Below are 17,906 nucleotides of genomic sequence, written 5' to 3' on the forward strand. Positions count from 1 at the left end.
CATATATTGTGTAGATTATATATATTTTGTAGATTACTGGAGTCAGAGTTGAATTTAAGTGTTACAAGATAAAAAGTGTTACATTTTTATATTGTGCAGTAAACTGACAGCTGAACTGCTTAACAATTGGTGCACATTCGTACACAGACAGCTAACCTTATTTTAACCTTAAATTAAAGACTGAAAAGCAGAAATCAAGTAGAGTAGATTTGCACTAATAGATAAGAAAATGCTTTTGCAAATTAGCAAGTAAATGAACAGACAATAACAAAGGAAGAATAGTGCCTCACAAAATTTACTTTGTACAGTTATTTTATAAAACTAGTTTAGCTGTAATTATTTAATTTAATACTTCAAATTTTAGATGAATAATTATTCTGTTCTACTTTGAGAAAACAATTATGTCTTGGTAATACGAGACCTAAGTATATCATCCTGCTTTTAAATATTGGCTGAGAAGTGGAGAGAGACCATTGGTTTATTGTGCATAAATTCCTGGGTGTATGGATGTGTAAATTAATGAAGTTCTACTGTAATTGTTATGAATGAAAGAGGGCAAATAGATTGATAAAAGGTAGGTAGTGATCAAAAGTGGTTCCTAATTTACATGTCACTGATGGCCTAGATCTAGTTGTTAGTGTGCAGATGTCCACATCAGAAAAACAACCTTTGCCACCACTTCTGATAGTTGAAGAAATGAAGTTAAAGAATGCACATTGAGGGAGAGATCCAACCTCGCAAAAGATAATAATCCAAATTTACCCTCTTCTGGGAGGGCTGACTTCATGTAAACAATAACAGAACATAAACCTGAGCTTAAAAGTTCTCCACAAAATTGGCTGATCCTAGTGTTTCCCTCTGCTCGGCCCCCAGTTTCCTCTGCCTCAAGAGACATTCCAAATCCAGTTATAACTAGCTGGAGTGGAGTTCACCAGTCAGTATGACCCAGTGATAAACACCCTACTTCTCTATACACTGTTTAAATATGTGACATCAATATGTCTCAACATAAGAGCCCTGCATCACCACATAGGATCTTGGAGTTTTCCAACTTATTTCAAACAATACAGCAGCTTGGAGGCAGAACTACTGACATTGTTAGGTAGGAGTAAACCCTTCAGAGTGTTGGAGGTAGAATGGTAGTACAATGGGGAAGCCTCCATGGCCCTCATTGTACCTGTTCATCACACAGAAGCTTTCAGTGTCCAGTAAATCCAATCTAGCATTGATCACTTTGGGAGGGGGGAGAAGGAAAGACAACCAGAATCCTCCGATGAGACCAATGATATGCAACATATTGCAAAACTTAAGGAATATGGTGAGATAATTATTAGTTTCATGTGAAGAACTGATCTCAGAAATTTTACTTTTACTTTTACTTTTTTTTTTTTAAAGTGACAGGGCCAAAGAGAATTTAAAATGTTTGAGGTGAAATAAAACAACATCAAGGTAACAGAAATCTGTATGATGTTGACTGAGAAACAGCTCTCCAATTGTGCACTATACCTCACTTCATGTGTTCAAACAAACAGTGTAAAGGGGAAAAAGAAGATTATACTGTTTACAAGTTTGGTCCCAAGATAATTTCCTTTTCTCTTCCTCTATTTTCAGGTCTATTTCCCAAAGGTAACTGACAACTCTAAGGATGAAAAGCACTGGCTTCATATCTGATTTGTGCAGAGGCAGGTCAGACTGGTTCCCTGGAGCCCCAGCTCTCCCACACTCAATTTCTTCACCACCTCCAGGAAGCGTAACCTTGTGGTCCGGTGCTTCCAGGTGGTGCATAGCCCCAAGGCCGCTTTGCACCACCCCGTGAACATGCTAATCTGCTGCAGGAACAAAGAGGCAGTGTGACTCTTAACCTTAAGCTCTTGCACTCAACTACAAGGTAGACATCCAATTTCAGCTTGTGTTTGTGAATCCTGATTCTAAACTACACAGAAATGTTCAGTGGGAGACATCATACCCCAGTATGATGGAATAGGACCTGACTTCCATTCCCAGCTCTGCCACTGACCAGCTGTGTGACCTTGGGGGAGTCATATCAATTCGGTGTCTCCATTTTCCCATCTGTAAACTGGAGATAATAATGTCTTTATAAAGCACTTTGATATCTATGGATGAAAAGTACTATATACAAGCAAAATATTATCATCACTACATGGAACAACTTACATTCCTCAGTATTAGCCTGAGAAAAATAACCTAAACCCAGTTGAGAGTACCAGAATAAACATATTGTACATGTCTGGTATAGTATCTAACAAGCTATGATTCTTTTCCTCCCCCATGATCTTAATATTATGGTATTTGGAATTTAACACAAATGCTATCATAAGACTCTTGGAAAATTTAGGAATCAGTGGAGATTCATAGTATGAGCAAGCAACGTAAAATGAACAAGTTCCTGCACTTTTCTATAGTTGTATTTTTTACTTCTTCAGTCTGATTCTCTTTTAACAATAGGTAAAGATATCACCAGTTCTGCCTGTATCCCTCATTATCAATATAATGAATATCTGCTCCAATTAATTCTAAAAATTCAAGTTTTATTTCATGTCATAATAAAAATCCTTGAAATTTGTGTTAATAATTTTTCTTTGGTTTTAACACTGCTTATATCCTTTACAAGAGAAAATGAAAAGACAATGTCTCTATTAATGTCAAGGTGGGTGAGGTACTATCTTTTATTAGACCAATTTCTGTTTGTGAAAGAGAGAAGCTTTTTAGCTTACACAGAGCTCTTCTTTTTATTATTTGTATTAATGTCAATATTTGTATGGAACTAATGTCCCAAATTCTTATGACAAATAACTTATCTTATTCAACGTTTGTTCTTCTCTTGGGAACAATAAGTAGGATTTGAATTACTGTTTGAAGCTTTAGAAATACACAGCTTGTATTGTTGTGACACCTGTTTAGTGCTAGGTACTAGGCAGGAAATTACGTGCCCCACAAAGCAATTAAATGTGCTAGTTAACTGCAAGCAAAAGCTATTATTTCTGTTGGACACAGCAATATGCAGTATTAGACTTAGCCATACCTAGACAGCATTACAAATGATAATGAGGAAAGGTTAAGAACTAGCCGTGAGAGGCACATTGTGAGGAAAACAAGTCTTACCAAAGATATGCACAAGGTTATATGGAACTCAGCAGATGGGAAAACTAAAATCCAGATTGACCACATGATTATCAGTAAAAAGCATAGAAGATAATTGATGGATGTTAAAGTCTACAGAAGTGCCGAGCATGGCAGTGATCATGAACAACTAATGGGAAAGGTTAAGTTAAAGTGCAAAGCAAAGATGGTTGCAATTGGAGCCAAATCTGATCTTGATAAGTCAAAGGATAGCTCTGTGAGGGAGGCATACAAGATGATGCTTGGAGGGCATTTCAGGCCATTAATTTATGATGAAGAAATGTCACTACAGAACAGATGGGAAATATTATAGGAAGCAGTACAAAATACAGTGGAGGAAGTTATTGGAACGTGTAAGAAAACATGGGAAAGCTGGACAACAATGAAACAAGAACATTACAAGAAAAGTGTAAACAAGCCAAGACTGCTAGGAAAAAGGAAGAAGTAAAAGTGTGCAAAACAGTGAAGACTGAACAAGCAAAAGTGCTGGAAAGAAGAGGCTCAACAACTAGAAGAAGCATCAAGAAAACAAGACATCGGAACAATATAAAAAATGGTTAAGCTGTATGGACACACAATGATGCAAGTCATAAGAAAGGCTACTGGTGAACTAACAACAAATGCCAAAGAGGTGCTGGAAATATGGAAGGAGCATTTTAACGAAGTGCTGAAGCCTGTATTTCATCCAGATGCAAGCATTCTAGACATGCTGGATGAACAGGGCAGTTTGCAGGGTAGAATGGCTACCAGCATGGAACTACCATCAGAAGAAGAAATAGAAAGAGAAGTAAGGCAGCTAAAAATGGGAAAGCTACAGGATTAGACAATATAACAGCTAAGCTGCTAAAAGCTGGCAGAAAAGCACTATTCAAAGCATTTGGAAAAAATATATCATAGGGTATGGGAACAAAAGGAGATACCAATGACTGGCTAAAGGCAATAGTTGTACCAATTCAGAAAAAAAGAGATCCTACCAAGGTGAATAATTATAGAGCCGTAAGATTATTATAAATACCAGGAAAGCTATTGTCAACAGATTAAGGCCACTTTTAGAGGAAGCGGTAGGTAAGATTTAGTGCAGCTTCAGACTAGGAGTACTTGTGGCACCTTAGAGACTACCAAATTTATTTTGGGCTATAACCCACTTCATCAGATGCATGGAGTGGAAAATACAGTAGTGTATGTATATACATATACATACACACACACATAAAGAGAACATGAAAAGATGGGGGTTGCCTTACCAAGTCTAACGAGACAAATCAACTCAAGTGGGCTATTATCAGCAGGAGGAGAAATCACCAGATTAGGCTGATTCATGCTCTGACAGTTGATGGAAAAAAGGGACAATGGAGATTTAAGATGTTGGCTGTTTTCATCAACTACATGAAGGTATTTGATTCAGTTTGGAGGAAAACATTATGGAAAGCAATTATGAAACTGTACAAATCCTCTAGTAATGTCAGAATTGATGGAAAATTAAGCAACAGGTTCAAGTCAAAGTTTGCTGGAAGATAAGGTGGCTGTATATTGGAAAAGGGAAAACAGATAAAGCGTTGAAGTGCAGCAGCAAAGAAGTAATAGAATAAGTACAATTTTATGTATATCTAGGAAGCTTAACCAGTTCCACCAAGGATGAGATTAAAAGGAGATGTTCTTTAGATACAAATGCTACACAGAATTTGGTTTTTATCCATCCATAATTTCACCATTACATTTGGTACCAAAGTGAAAACGTATCGAACCAGTGTACAGTAACTCCTCACTTTAAGTTGTCCCGGTTAATGTTTCATTGTTACATTGCTGATCAACTAGGGAACATGCTCATTTAAAGTTGTGCAATGCTCCACTCACGTTGTTTGGCTGCCTGTTTTCTCCACAGCTGGCAGCCTCCCTACAGCCCCCACACACACAGCATCTCCCACCCACCGGCAGACCCGGTGGATCAGTCCCTTCCCCCTCCTCCCCCGCCTCCTGCCGGCGGCAATCAGCTGTCTTGCGGCGTTTGGGGGGCAGGAGGGAGGGGGCAGGAGTGAGGACTCGGCGCGCAGGCTCCCCCCTCCCTCCCCTGTCTCCCGAACGCTGCAAGCCAGCTGATTGCCCCGGGCAGGAGGGAGGGGGGAGGAGCAAGGACTCCGCGTGCAGGCTCCCCCTCCCTCCCCTACCTCCTGCCTGGGGCAATCAGCTGGCTTGCGGTGTTTAGAAGGCAGGGGAGGGAGGGGGGAGGAGTGAGGATGCAGCGTGGGGAGTAAAGGGGGAGGAGGTATGGGGGGAGAAGAGGCAGGTCAAGAATGGGGGCTTGGGGGAAGGGGGGGAGTGGGTCGGCTGAGGGTTGAGACCCCCGCCCCTGGTGCTTGCAGAGTAGGGGAAACTGCCGCTGCTGCGCAACGTGCTTCTCCTAGCCTACAGCATCTTCAGCCTCCTTGCCTGCCTCATCTCCAGTGCCAGTGGCCTGTGCCTGTGTAGGGTAAGGCAGGGTCACCTCCCAACTATAGTACAGTACCTGTATTAAATTGCTTGTTTAAAATGTATAGAATGCCTTTTGTCTGGCAAAAAAAAAAAAAAAAAAAAAATTCCCTGGAACCGAATCCCTCCTATTTACATTAATTCTTATGGGGAAATTGGATTCGCTTAACATCGTTTCACTTAAAGTCGCATTTTTCAGGACTTAACGTTAAGTGAGAAGTTACTGTACTTAACAGCATTACTCTCTGGTCTGAAAGCAACTGCATTAAATGAAACAGACATCAGAAGGCTGTTACAATGACAGGTCTTTGGAAGATAATGTGTAAAGAAGGAATGATTTTAAGGCAAACGAAGTTCAAAGAAGAGTAGGATGTGAATTTAGGGTACAGGGCTGGCTGCGAATGAAAAGATTCAGAATGCCGGGACACTGCAGAAGACAAATAGATGATAGGATGCTAAAAAAAAATAACACACGTGCAACTAAAGTCAGTCAGACGTAGAGGCCAACCACCAAATCAATGGTGGGATATGGTATGCAGGGACATGACCAGGCTGCATATCCACCAAAGAAGGATATTAGGTTGTTTGGCATGATTTGTTCTTGACAAATCCATGTTGACTGTTATTTATTGCTTTATTTTCTTCCAGGTGCTTACAAATTGATTGTTTGATTATTTGCTCCATTATCTTTCTGGGTACCTAAATTAAGATGACTGGTCTATAATTTCCTGGATTGTCCTTATTCCCCTGTTTATAGATAGGTACTATATTTGCCCTTTTCCAGTCCTCTGGGATCTCTTCCATCTTCCATGAGTTCTCAAACATAATCGTTAATGGCTCAGAGATTGCTTCATCCAATTCCTTAAGTATTCTAGGATGTATTTTATCAGGCCCTGCTGACTTGAAGACATCTAACTTGTCTAAATCATTCTTAACCTGTTCTTTTCCTAGTTTAGCCTCAGATCCTAACCCATTCACACAGATGTTCACTGTATTAGTCATCCAATCATTGCTAACCTTTTTGGTGAAAACAAACACTTCGGCCATTGTTGCATTTTCTGTTACTGCCTTTCCCTCCTCATTTAGTAATGGGGCCTATCCTGTCACTGGTCTTCCTCTTGCATCTCAGAATTTTACAAATACATTTCTTGTTTACCCTTTATGTCCCTAGATAGATTAAGCTCATTTTATGCCTTGGCCTTTCTAATTATGTTCCTACATGTTTATGTTTTGGGTTTTTTTTTTATATATTTATCCTTTTGTAATTTGACCTAGTTTCTACTTCTTGTATGCCTTTTTTTTTTTTTTTTTTTTTTTTTTTGAGTTTCAGGTCATTGAAGATCTCATGGTTAAAGTAGAGTGGCCTCTTCCCATACTTCCCGTCTTTCCTATGCATTAGGATAGTTTGCTCTTGTGCCCTTAATAGTGTCTCTTTAAATAAATGCCAACTCTCCTGAATTCTTTTTTCCCTTTGCTTGCTTCCCATGGGATCTTGCCTACCCATTCTCTGAGTTTGCTAAAGTCTGCCCTCTTGAAGTGCACTGTCTTTATTCTGTTGTTTTCCCTTCTACCATTCCTTATAATCATGAACCTCATCATTTCACAATCACTTTCACCCAAGCTATCTGCCTTCCACCTTCAGATTCTCAACTAGTTCCTCCCTGTTTGTCAGAATTGCCTCTTTCCTAGTTGTTTTCTCCACCTGCTATAATAAAAAGTTGTCTCCAATGCATTCCAAGAACTTGTTGAATAATTCGTGCCCTGCTATCTTATTTTCCCAAAGATATCTGGATAGTTGAAGCCCCCCATCTGCACCAAGTCCTGTGCTTTGGATGATTATGTTAGTTGTTTTAAAAAAGTCTCATCCATGTCTTCCTGGGTAGTGGTTTATAGGAGACACCCTACCATGACATCACTCTTGTTTTCTATCCCATATATCTTACCCAGAGACTTTCAACAGGTCTGCCTCCCACTTCTATCCCAACCTCAGTGCAAACATATACTTGTTTTATATATAAGGAAACATCTCCTCCCTTTTCTCCCTGCCTATCCTTCCTGAGCACTTCTGTACCAATATTTCAGTTGTGAATTATCCCACCAATTTTTTGTGATGCCAATTATATTACATTTGTGATTATTCACTAGTATTTTTAGTTCTGCCTGTTTATTCCTCATACTCCTTGCACTAGTATACAGACATCTAAGATGATTATTAGATTTCTACTCTATATTCCTCCTTGTCTCTCCTTTGTCCATGCTGCAATTTCTCATGTTCCCCACAGATTCCTACCCTTCGCCCAGATTTCCATGTTTTGGACTTATCTGTGGGCATTTGTCTCCTGCCCCATCAAACCTAGTTTAAAGCCCGCCTCACTAGGTTAGCCAGTCTGAATCTTAAGATACTCTTCCCCATCCTTGAAAGGTGGACCCCATCTCTACTTGGAACAGGATCCCATAGTCAAGGAAGACAAAGCCCTATTGGCAACAATATTTGTGCAGCCATACATTCACCTCCAGAATATGTCTCTCTCTGCCGGGACCCCTACTCTTGACTGGAAGGATCAAAGAGAACACCACCTGTGCCCCCACTCTTTCACCCTTACTCCAAGAGTCCTATAGTCACTTCTGATCTGTTCAGCGTCATATCTTTCAGTATCATTATTGCCCACTTGAGCGAGCAGCATGGGGTAATAGTCTGAGGGCCAGATGATCCTCAGCAATCTTTCCATAACATCTCAGATATGGGCCCCGGCAGGCACCACATCTCCTGGGATGCCAGCTCAGGCCCTCTGCCCCCTTTAGAAGGGAGTCACCAACCACCACTACCCTGCGTTTTCTCTTGAGCATGGTGGCCACAAGCCTCCCAGCCTTGGGTGTACATAGTGGATATCTCCATAATACAGGGAAAGCTGCACAGTCTAGCACTCCAGCATGATCTGTTCAGCCACCTTTCCTCCCAAGTGGCAGCCTCATCCTCTTTGCTCCTTTCCCAGACAATCTGGCCACCTCCCTGTCTGAGAAGCAGCTCTAAGCTTCTGTGCCTGCTATCGTTCAGCCCATTCTCTGCCTACTTTGTAGCCCTTTTCCAGTGGCCAGATTATCTGACTCTTTTACTTGCCCAGATAGCACCTCTACTTGTCCCTTGGTTATGAGCTATAGGAATTTTTCACAACCTGTTTACACTTTCTTCCAGCTCCATAGTGTGTAAATTACATCAACATAACCCTAGGCTAAGGAAGACTAACAGGGTTGTTAGGAGTCTAACTTAAATTTGGTCCATCATATCTAAGCTTTCCAGTGTGATGATTCAATTAATGCTGAATTAACCTAAACCTCAAGTACTAAAATATACAAATGAATTCATAACATCTAATTATTGATTATATACATATTGATTCATAAAGTATACTAGATAATTATGCAAAAAATATACAAATGCAACTGAGTGAAAATTAATCAGGAAAATATATAGCTTCATCAATGGTTTGCAAATTCAAAGGCTATGCAACTTAAAAAGCACATTCAAATACAAACCAAATGAATAACATTTCCAATACAGAATATTTTCAGACCAATATTTACCACTGATATATGCTTCTCAGTTCACTTATTTTAAATAACCTCTGTCTGATTGGGAGAAATCAATGATATTTTTCTTTTCTTTGCAACATATGTTGCCTTCTATCTGGGCTTCTATCCCTGTTTAAATGTTTGCTATCCCAACAGAAAAAGGATTTCCTCTAAAAATATTTCTTGGATAAATTAGTATAAAGAGAACGTGCAGCAAAATCAAACCCTCCATGTGTAGGAACTTACATTGTCGAGGACTTAATTAATAGGCATATTCATATTATTTTTGCAAATCAGTTGTTAAATAAATAGCTTCAGTTCTCTCTGATTTATTGTGTATATATGACAGTGAGAGACACATATACACTGATGTGGCTGGATATAAACATTTCATGTTCAGTATTAGCACATTTTAAAACCAAGTTTTCTATATATACCAAGGGATCTGAAAATACACTAGGAGGCAACCACGCATGACTTTAATTAATTTCACATATACTGAAGCCAAGGGGGATTTTGAGTGGGTGTATAATGGCAGGTCCCAACTTTGCATCAATTAGGTCATTCTGTGCCTGCTTTGGATACTGAAATTCAAGTAGTCAGAAGTAAAATGCGCAAAGACAAGAGTTAATGTTATACTTATAAGTCATTTTCAAGATTACATTATGAATCAAAATGTCTTCAGTAAGAAATTACATTTTATTACATATATATATATATAGAAAGAGAGAGAGAGAGAGATTACCTGGGGTTAAAAGAATGACAGACATAGTGATGAGTGAACATACAACTAGAATCACCAGCAGTGCAATTGCAATTCCCTTCCAATTCCTCTGCGGAGGGCTGTTACTTCCAAGCTCCTACAGAGATTAAAAAAAAAAGTTTCATAATTACATATAATCCCAGAAAAATGTATTAATACAAGAAATGATTCTGCAGATTGTTATAATCACACTATATGTGAGCTGATTATCATCCTTCTCCTCTCTGTAGTTCATTTAATTATTCAAAAAGTACGTAATTCCTAGATCTTTTTAATTGAAATGTCTTTTTTAAACAATTTTATTTCCCTAAGAGACAATCAAATTGAGCTTATACAAGCTGTCCAAAATATGACTGGTGTTAATGTGTGCTGAACATAAACTTCAGGACAATATCAACTGGCACTTTTACAAGATAATTACAGAAATAAAGTGTGGCAATTTACTGTAATTCTACCTAAAGTGGTATGAACCATAAAGGTTTAAATACACAAGCTTTTAATGTATAATGTTAAACTTCTTATTTGTAATGAAAAACATTTACAAAACTGCCAAAGGCTCAAAGTATTCCTTCTTAAACTGAACAGCATTTCTTCCTCTATACAGTAGTTCATCTGCAAACTGCTCTCCTATCACTCATAAAAATCAACAGTAATTTGTAACAATATTAAATGAATGCTTCTGTAACTACTGCTCCATGTAAGCATATATTCTCCTTTGGTTACACGGGTAGCTCCTGTTAACATTAGCCAAATGGGACTTTAACTTTGTCAACAGAAGTAATGCATAGTTTCTGTTTTGTCTAGGATTTCATACTGCACCATCACTGCCTTGCAGAATAGAAAAATACATCAAGGTGGTACATGGTTGGTATTGCTCTCTCCTCTCTCCCTCCCCCACATGAAACAGCACTTTCTCCATCTGCATCTGGCAAGACAAGTTCCAACTTTTTCTCTCTGATATTGACCTTAACACAATTATCCAGGCCTTTGTCACCTCAAGATTAGATTGCTATCATACATTCTATGAGGGAGTACATTTTGGGAGTATTTAGAAGTTGAAGCAAGTGCAGAATGCTGTGATCTATTTACTGAGTTGCACCTTGGGAGCACATTAAACTGGTGCACCATAATATTCATTGGCTTTCAATAAGCTCCTGAGTAGAACTTGAGGTGTCAGTTTTAAATTATAAATGCCTTAAATGGTTTGGGACCTGGACACCTGAGCGATTGTCTTTCTCCGTGACATATGGTCATAGACGAGATCAGCAGAGCCACCTGAGATGGAGTATTCATGGAATAAATGAGAGGAAACTGCTGACATAGTGAGGGGTCCTTGGTTTTAGAATTTGCTCTCCCTGACCCACCAGTGCCCAGATTTGTTAAACTTCTGGCCATGTTGCAAAGCCATCTTTTCTCTCTCTTTTTCTCAGACTCCTAAGGAGGGAGCAGGCTGAGGGATAAGCATGGTTCTATTCATGGATAGTCTTTTAGCATTCGTTTGTTTGTTTTAGCCAATGGGGTAGTCACGCAGGGCAAAGAAAGGGTGCAGCCCGCTGTAATTTGTAACTTCAAATAAATACTAATACTTTTTTTGGACATGCAGAAGATTGTTTCTGAACAAGTTTGCAAACATCTGAGGCAAGAAAGGTGTTGTGACAACCCACATTCTTTGATACAAACAAACCGCATGGGCCTCATGGGATCTTAGAAGGGTCTTTCAGAACCAAAACCAGAAGCCTTTACTGCCCAAGCCAAAGGAGAACTCCCTTAATGGTGAGACAGTAAATAATATGTTGGATACTTAATAAGAGAAGTCACTCAAAGGAGTCACATTCTCTCTTTCCCTCATACTCATACAAGGGCAGTATATTTCATACTTCCCCAAGTCAGACAAGCCCATCCCAAATGTCTGAGGTCCATAAGAGTCCTAACCCAATGCTTTTGACTTGTGTGTTACATGTATACATCAGACATGATCCAACATAATGCACATGGCTGGCTGTGAGCATATTTATAGGTAATGCAAGGCAAATCACTCTCTCTCTCTGTCCTATAACAATTAATACAGCATACTCCTTGAACCAATCTTCACAATGTTTGCCTTTTATTTTTTTGTAATTTCCTTTCCACAGTTTAGCACCTGAGAAAATTTAAAGACCTCTTCTTGCCCAGGTCCTGCCTTATGAAAGAAGTCAGTTTAAATACTCCAGTTTAGCACATGTGCCTTGAACAACTGTGAAACACTGCACAAGGGCACGGTGAGGAAAGCAGTAGGCAAGCAGTCACTTTTATGCTATTAGTGTAAATATTTGGACTAGATCTTACTCTCACTTCATGAGTACAACCCCACTTAATTCAAACCAAGTTGCATACACGTTAAATGAGATGGGAATTTGACCTCAGGGCTTTCAGTTTCTGACATTTCACCAACAATTAATGTTCAGTCCAGAACAGATGGACTAGCACAGTTCCCCTATGTGGTAGCAAGGACTGCTAATCCCACTTTTTGCATTGTTGTACACAGTTTAACCCCTTCATAGGTGCTAATATGTAGGTGTCATTTTGTTATGTTCACTGCATACAGATCACACTTCACGCCCCACAAAAACATTAATATATATGGCTCTGTGAGTCCAATATTGGTGGACAGAATCCTGAAGACTGAATTCCAGCATAACAAACCATTTTTCTCCACTTTCACCAATAGACATAAGCCATTTAAAATTTGGAGAAACACATAATTATCTTCACACTTAAACTAATAGAAAGGACTAGGAGAGACAGAGTTGTACTGAGGAAACAGGATATCGAATCACAACGCCTTAAAAGGTTAACTCTCATTGCCTCACCACCAAACGGTGGCAGATTTTCAGAGTCTTGCACCTCAGTTTTCCTGATCGCAGCAGAAATCAATGACAGAAATCAGGATACAAATGTACTAGACTCCAGATTTTTAAAGCATGGCTGGGAACAAAGAGCACGAAAGCAACCCACTCTTGGAGAATCCTTAGGCCCAGCACCTCCGCTCTGGGTCAAGAGGCGACTCAGCGTCTTCCAGGGACCAACCTAGACCCACAAGCCAAAACTACCTACAGCTTTTTTCCTTCAGCTTCTTCTGACTCACTGCAACTGGTTAAACACGTATTGAAGCTGCTCCTGGCCCCCGCTGTAGGTGCATGGCTTACTAGGAAAGTCTAGATCAGGGGTGGGCAACCTTTCAGAAGTGGTGTGCCGAGTCTTCATTTAGTCACTCTAATTTGAGGTTTCGCGTGCCAGTAATACATTTTAACGTTTTTAGAAGGTCTCTTTCTATAAGTCTATAATATATAACTAAACTATTGTTGTATGTAAAGTAAATAAGGTTTTTAAAATGCTTAAGAAGCTTCATTTAAAATTAAATTAAAATGCAGAGCCCCCCAGAGCTGTGGCCAGGACCCGGGCAGTGTGAGTGCCGCCGAAAATCAGCTTGCGTGCCGCCTTCGGCACGCGTGCCATAGGTTGCCTACCCCTGGTCTAGATCATTAGCTTCACACCACCACCTGTTGGTGCAGGAATTTGGGTTACTACATCAAATTCCATTAAAGGAACCTGAGTGATGAGACCAGAGTTGAACTGAGTTCTCGGGGAACTGAGTGGAAGAGGTCTCGAAGGCTATCCCAACAATCATCCCCTTTTGTAACACTATATAAAGTATTACACTTCTACCTCCATATAATGCTGTCCTCGGGAGCCAAAAAATCTTACCGTGTTATAGGTGAAACCGCGTTATATCGAACTTGCTTTGATCCACTGGAGTGCGCAGCCCCACCCCCCTCGGAGTGCTGTTTTACCGCGTTATATCCGAATTTGTGTTATATCGGGGTAGAAGTGTATCATGTTCTAGAAATTAATTGGGGCCCAATCCTATTGCTCTTGCTTATGTGAAAATCCTGCTGATTATAGTGGGACATTTCTGGTGAATAGGGGCCCAGTTATTGGACCTCTCTTCTGGAAGTCATTATAAAAAGCAAGTAATACAACCTTTGTTCAGCCATCAGATAATGGAACTTAATAGCTGTTTAAGATCGTGACTACCAATTAAAATATGTATGCTAAGAAAAAAAAAGAGTAGTCATCCCCAGTGAATTGTGCACATCACTACTTCGAGGGAATGACTTTAACAAACAGATGTTAGAAATGACAATCATAGTTCTTTGTACATAGGGCTCTAAACACTGTTTGGGGGGGAAAGATTATGGTATTCCGAGCATCTTTCTTTGCTGAAACAAATATTGTTGCATAAAAAAGAAAACATTTTAAATACCCTCAGGCAAGAGAGTATTGTAAGAGAAAGACCAATATAAAGAAATGTAGAGATGAGAAACCTGATGCTTCTTCCATGCCACTATAGAGCAGGAGTGACTCCACTGAAGTCAATGGCCTACCAAAGGCCTTCCTGAGAAGCAGTAAAAGGCAGAGGCACCAACTGGACTTCAGTAAGCATGCTCAGGGGAAACCAACTATCATAGATATGAGAAATAATAGGATTTTGGGACTGACAGCTAGTCTGCTGTTGATCAGATAAGGAAAGTCCTAAAGCAGTAAGAAAAAGTAAAATTAAAAGTTAAATACATTGACCCAGGATAAAGAAATAACTCTTCCTCTCTCTCCACAGCATCAGATGAGGCAGAATATTTTAAAGAAAAAAATTGACTTTCTGAGTAAGGTTTAGGACTGCATAGATATAAATTAATCCAGGAAATGCTTTTGTTTAAAAAATGAGTTATGTGACTGTAGAAAGATAATATTTGTCCACAAGTTCAACATAAAGGCTTGCGAAAAGATGGGATGAGGGTAGATTGTTCCTCTCATAGGACTGGTCCAAACAGATACAGACTCAAATGGCTCTACTAGCCAGTTAAAGTTTCCTGATAAATAGCTCAGTTGAATAAAAAAGCCAAATCCATAACGTTCTGCTGTGTCAATGTCTGCATTTAATTTCTGTTGAACTCAGTCCTAAAGGGAAAGGGCATAACTTGCTGTCAGACTGGCTTCATGAAAACAGGTATTATATGGCAGCACAGCAATTTCTCAGTAAGTGTCTCATGAGGGATAAGGAAAAGCAGCACCTTGTGGATGTACCCCTTTTAGTTTCATATGCAGGAACAGTATCCTGGTGCTTGGTGGTTTTGTTTGCATCGATTAGTGTAGGTTAGCTTCACAGCTATGTGATCATATAAAAAAATAAAACCTTCTAAAATTAAAATGTGTAGAGACAGGACATGACACAGAGATGTCATGTTCAGGCTGCGGAAAGAACTTGAGTCAGTCCAGGGCCTCAGTGTCCCATAGGCTAAGTCCCATTCTCCTAGAAATAAGATCTTGCAAGACTTCAGTGAAAATATTATATGGATGGTATTTCAGGGGGAAAGTGATATAAACTGTTATCCCAAAAATATACAAGCAGGATAGAAATAAAGAGTACTTCTATCCAGCGAGAAAAACGCCACAGCTGCCCCTGGTCAGATGACTTGGGCTCATGGGGATCAGGCTCTGGACTGAAAAGTTGCTGTATAGACATTAGTCTGGGACCCTGCAAGAATCTACACAGCTTTTATTAGCCCCGTGAAACCAAGTCAGCTAAACCGGACCAGCCATGGGTCTGTTATCCCTGGGTAGATATACCCAAAGATGCTGGAGCTTTATGGCTTTCCTGTACAGGGCTGCTTTCCACATTTAGGTTCTTTCCAATCACAGTTTATTGATTGACGGAGCACTGATTGACTGACCACATGCAAATCCTTTTAGCCCTGGTCAGGAGTGCTTATGAGAATTTCATATTCAGCATCTTAAAAGAATTATCTATATTATACATCTTGCTTACCCCCTCAGATGTTAGCCACTCATCTCTACTCTGAAATCATTTTGGAGGTCTGGTCCAGACATTCCATGTTGTAAATTCCAGGCCCTTTGGTCTATAAGCAGCATGGTCTGATGACCCGAAAAGGGACCAAGGTGGTCCCAAGGATGCAGAATTTAGGATGGATTTGGCTGCAAGCCCATGGAATGCCTTATAGACTATTGACCCACTACTTTGGTATTATTTTTAAATGACTGAATATTTTTTTCTTAGAAGTTCTGAAAGAAATGTAAGTAGACACATTACTGAAAAGCAGTTACATTAAAGAGAAGCCTACGCTAGGTAAACATAACACATTTGCCAGCTCTCCTGGACTATGGTTGAGGAGCAAACAGTACAATTCAGGAGGCAGGAGGCCAGTTGTGCACCAGGCTGGGCCCTTAGCATAGCCTAAAATCTGGTTGAACTGACACTAGCCACCAATGGCCCCAGTGGATGATTACTTTGGACAGCAATCACCAGAGGTCTCAGAGACATGATGGCCATGTCCCTCATCCCCCAGCCATGTCCCCTATGCTAGCCACAGGGAATGGAATGATTTAAGAGCCACTACACCAGCTCTATGTCACCAGAGGTTCCCCTTGATGCTAGAGTGATTCACAGATCCGTATATTTTAAGGTCTAGAAGGGACCATTAGATCAACCATTTTAACACTGGCTAATCCTCCTGTGGATAGCTATGCTTGCTCTCGGGCTGCTGATAGTACAGTATAAAACATTCTCAATACAGCAGAGATGTAGGGCCATGATACCTATATAATATGCTTCAATCTCTCAAACCAGTTTCACTAACCACTGCCTTGTGTTGCAGTAACTTTTTTTGGTATTTAACAATGTTGGCCTTTGCCAATACAGCTCAGAAAATGCATCTGGCTTTCTTCCAGCAAGTAAGCTTAGTTTATTCTTGTCATTTTTTTTTCTGAGCCATATGTCATTTCTGGCTCACTCTGGCCCTGATCTGACTATAAAGCTCTCTTTGGCTATGTAATGTAATACCATAGAATGACACAATTGGCAGCATTCTACATTACCTCTTTGCACCTTTATTACACTCAACATTTAATAATGCTCCAGATGTTTCTGATCTCCACCAAGACCCAGATTAATGTTAAATAATGTTCCCGATATTTATCGTCTAGTTTGACTTTGTACATCCAATACAGGTAGAAAAATAATAAATATGAGACCTTTTCCCCTCTTCCTCCTTACTCTGGACTTCCCACCCAAAGTACTATAAGGATATCTCTGTAATAAACTACGCTCCATCAAGATGATTATTAAGAAGGAGCCCAGGGTCAAACCACAATAGAAATAATACATTTATGTGGTATTAGATACAGGAAATGAATTCTCTTTATATTCAATTCATATACAGATATTTTGTTCATCTGAGGTTTACAATTTAAAGGTTCATCATTTAGCAAAGCCATTTTCTATAAAGTAGAATTGGGAACATGGGTTAGGAAAAGAGACTAATTTTACATTAATAGAACATTATTCAAAAACACATCTGTAGCAATTATTTAGTTGTATAAACTCGCAATCCCTCTTGTAATTAACACAACCAGAAACAATTCACAGCTTTCTTTTTAAAGGCTTCTAAGTTACACAATTTTTATTGTTAATCAATGTGCATGAAAGCCTTTAAGGCATAACTTCTTTTGCAAGCATGTATAAAACTGGGCAGGATACTGAAACAATAGCATTGCGTTAACATGCAGAGTCAGTATAGTAACTTGGTTTGGAAAATCTTCTTAGAAAACTGAATTTTTCATCTTCTTCTTAGAATTATCAGTAACTTTTAATGTTCTGCCTTCCCCTTTTCCCTGTAATGACTACACACAGTCTTGCAACCAACAATGGAATCTGATCATAGCAAAGGACAGGAAACTAAGGGTTGGTTCTACAAAGGGATCTAACTTTAGGTGCCTATGTCCAATTATATAAAAACTCCAGGATGCTGCCTAAATTGTGTAGGTATCTAAATTTCCGCTGGTATACATGCACAAAGCAAAGTCCTGACGCTGCCAAACAGCTCGGCAGATCTTCAGACTAGGCATTCCCCAC

At 39.6% G+C, this 17,906-nt stretch overlaps 1 protein-coding gene across 1 annotated transcript in view; it reads right to left on the reverse strand.

Annotated features, from left to right (window-relative positions):
* Nucleotides 1-17,906, reverse strand: part of DPP10 (dipeptidyl peptidase like 10) — a 440,672-nt gene that overhangs the window by 344,193 nt on the left and 78,573 nt on the right. The window contains exon 2 of the mRNA XM_065412943.1: nt 9,923-10,037. Coding sequence (XP_065269015.1) covers nt 9,923-10,037 — 115 coding nt within the window. The remainder of the gene's footprint in view (nt 1-9,922; nt 10,038-17,906) is intronic.

This window comes from Emys orbicularis, chromosome 11, assembly GCF_028017835.1.
Source record: "Emys orbicularis isolate rEmyOrb1 chromosome 11, rEmyOrb1.hap1, whole genome shotgun sequence".
In the NCBI taxonomy this organism is placed as follows: domain Eukaryota; kingdom Metazoa; phylum Chordata; order Testudines; family Emydidae; genus Emys; species Emys orbicularis.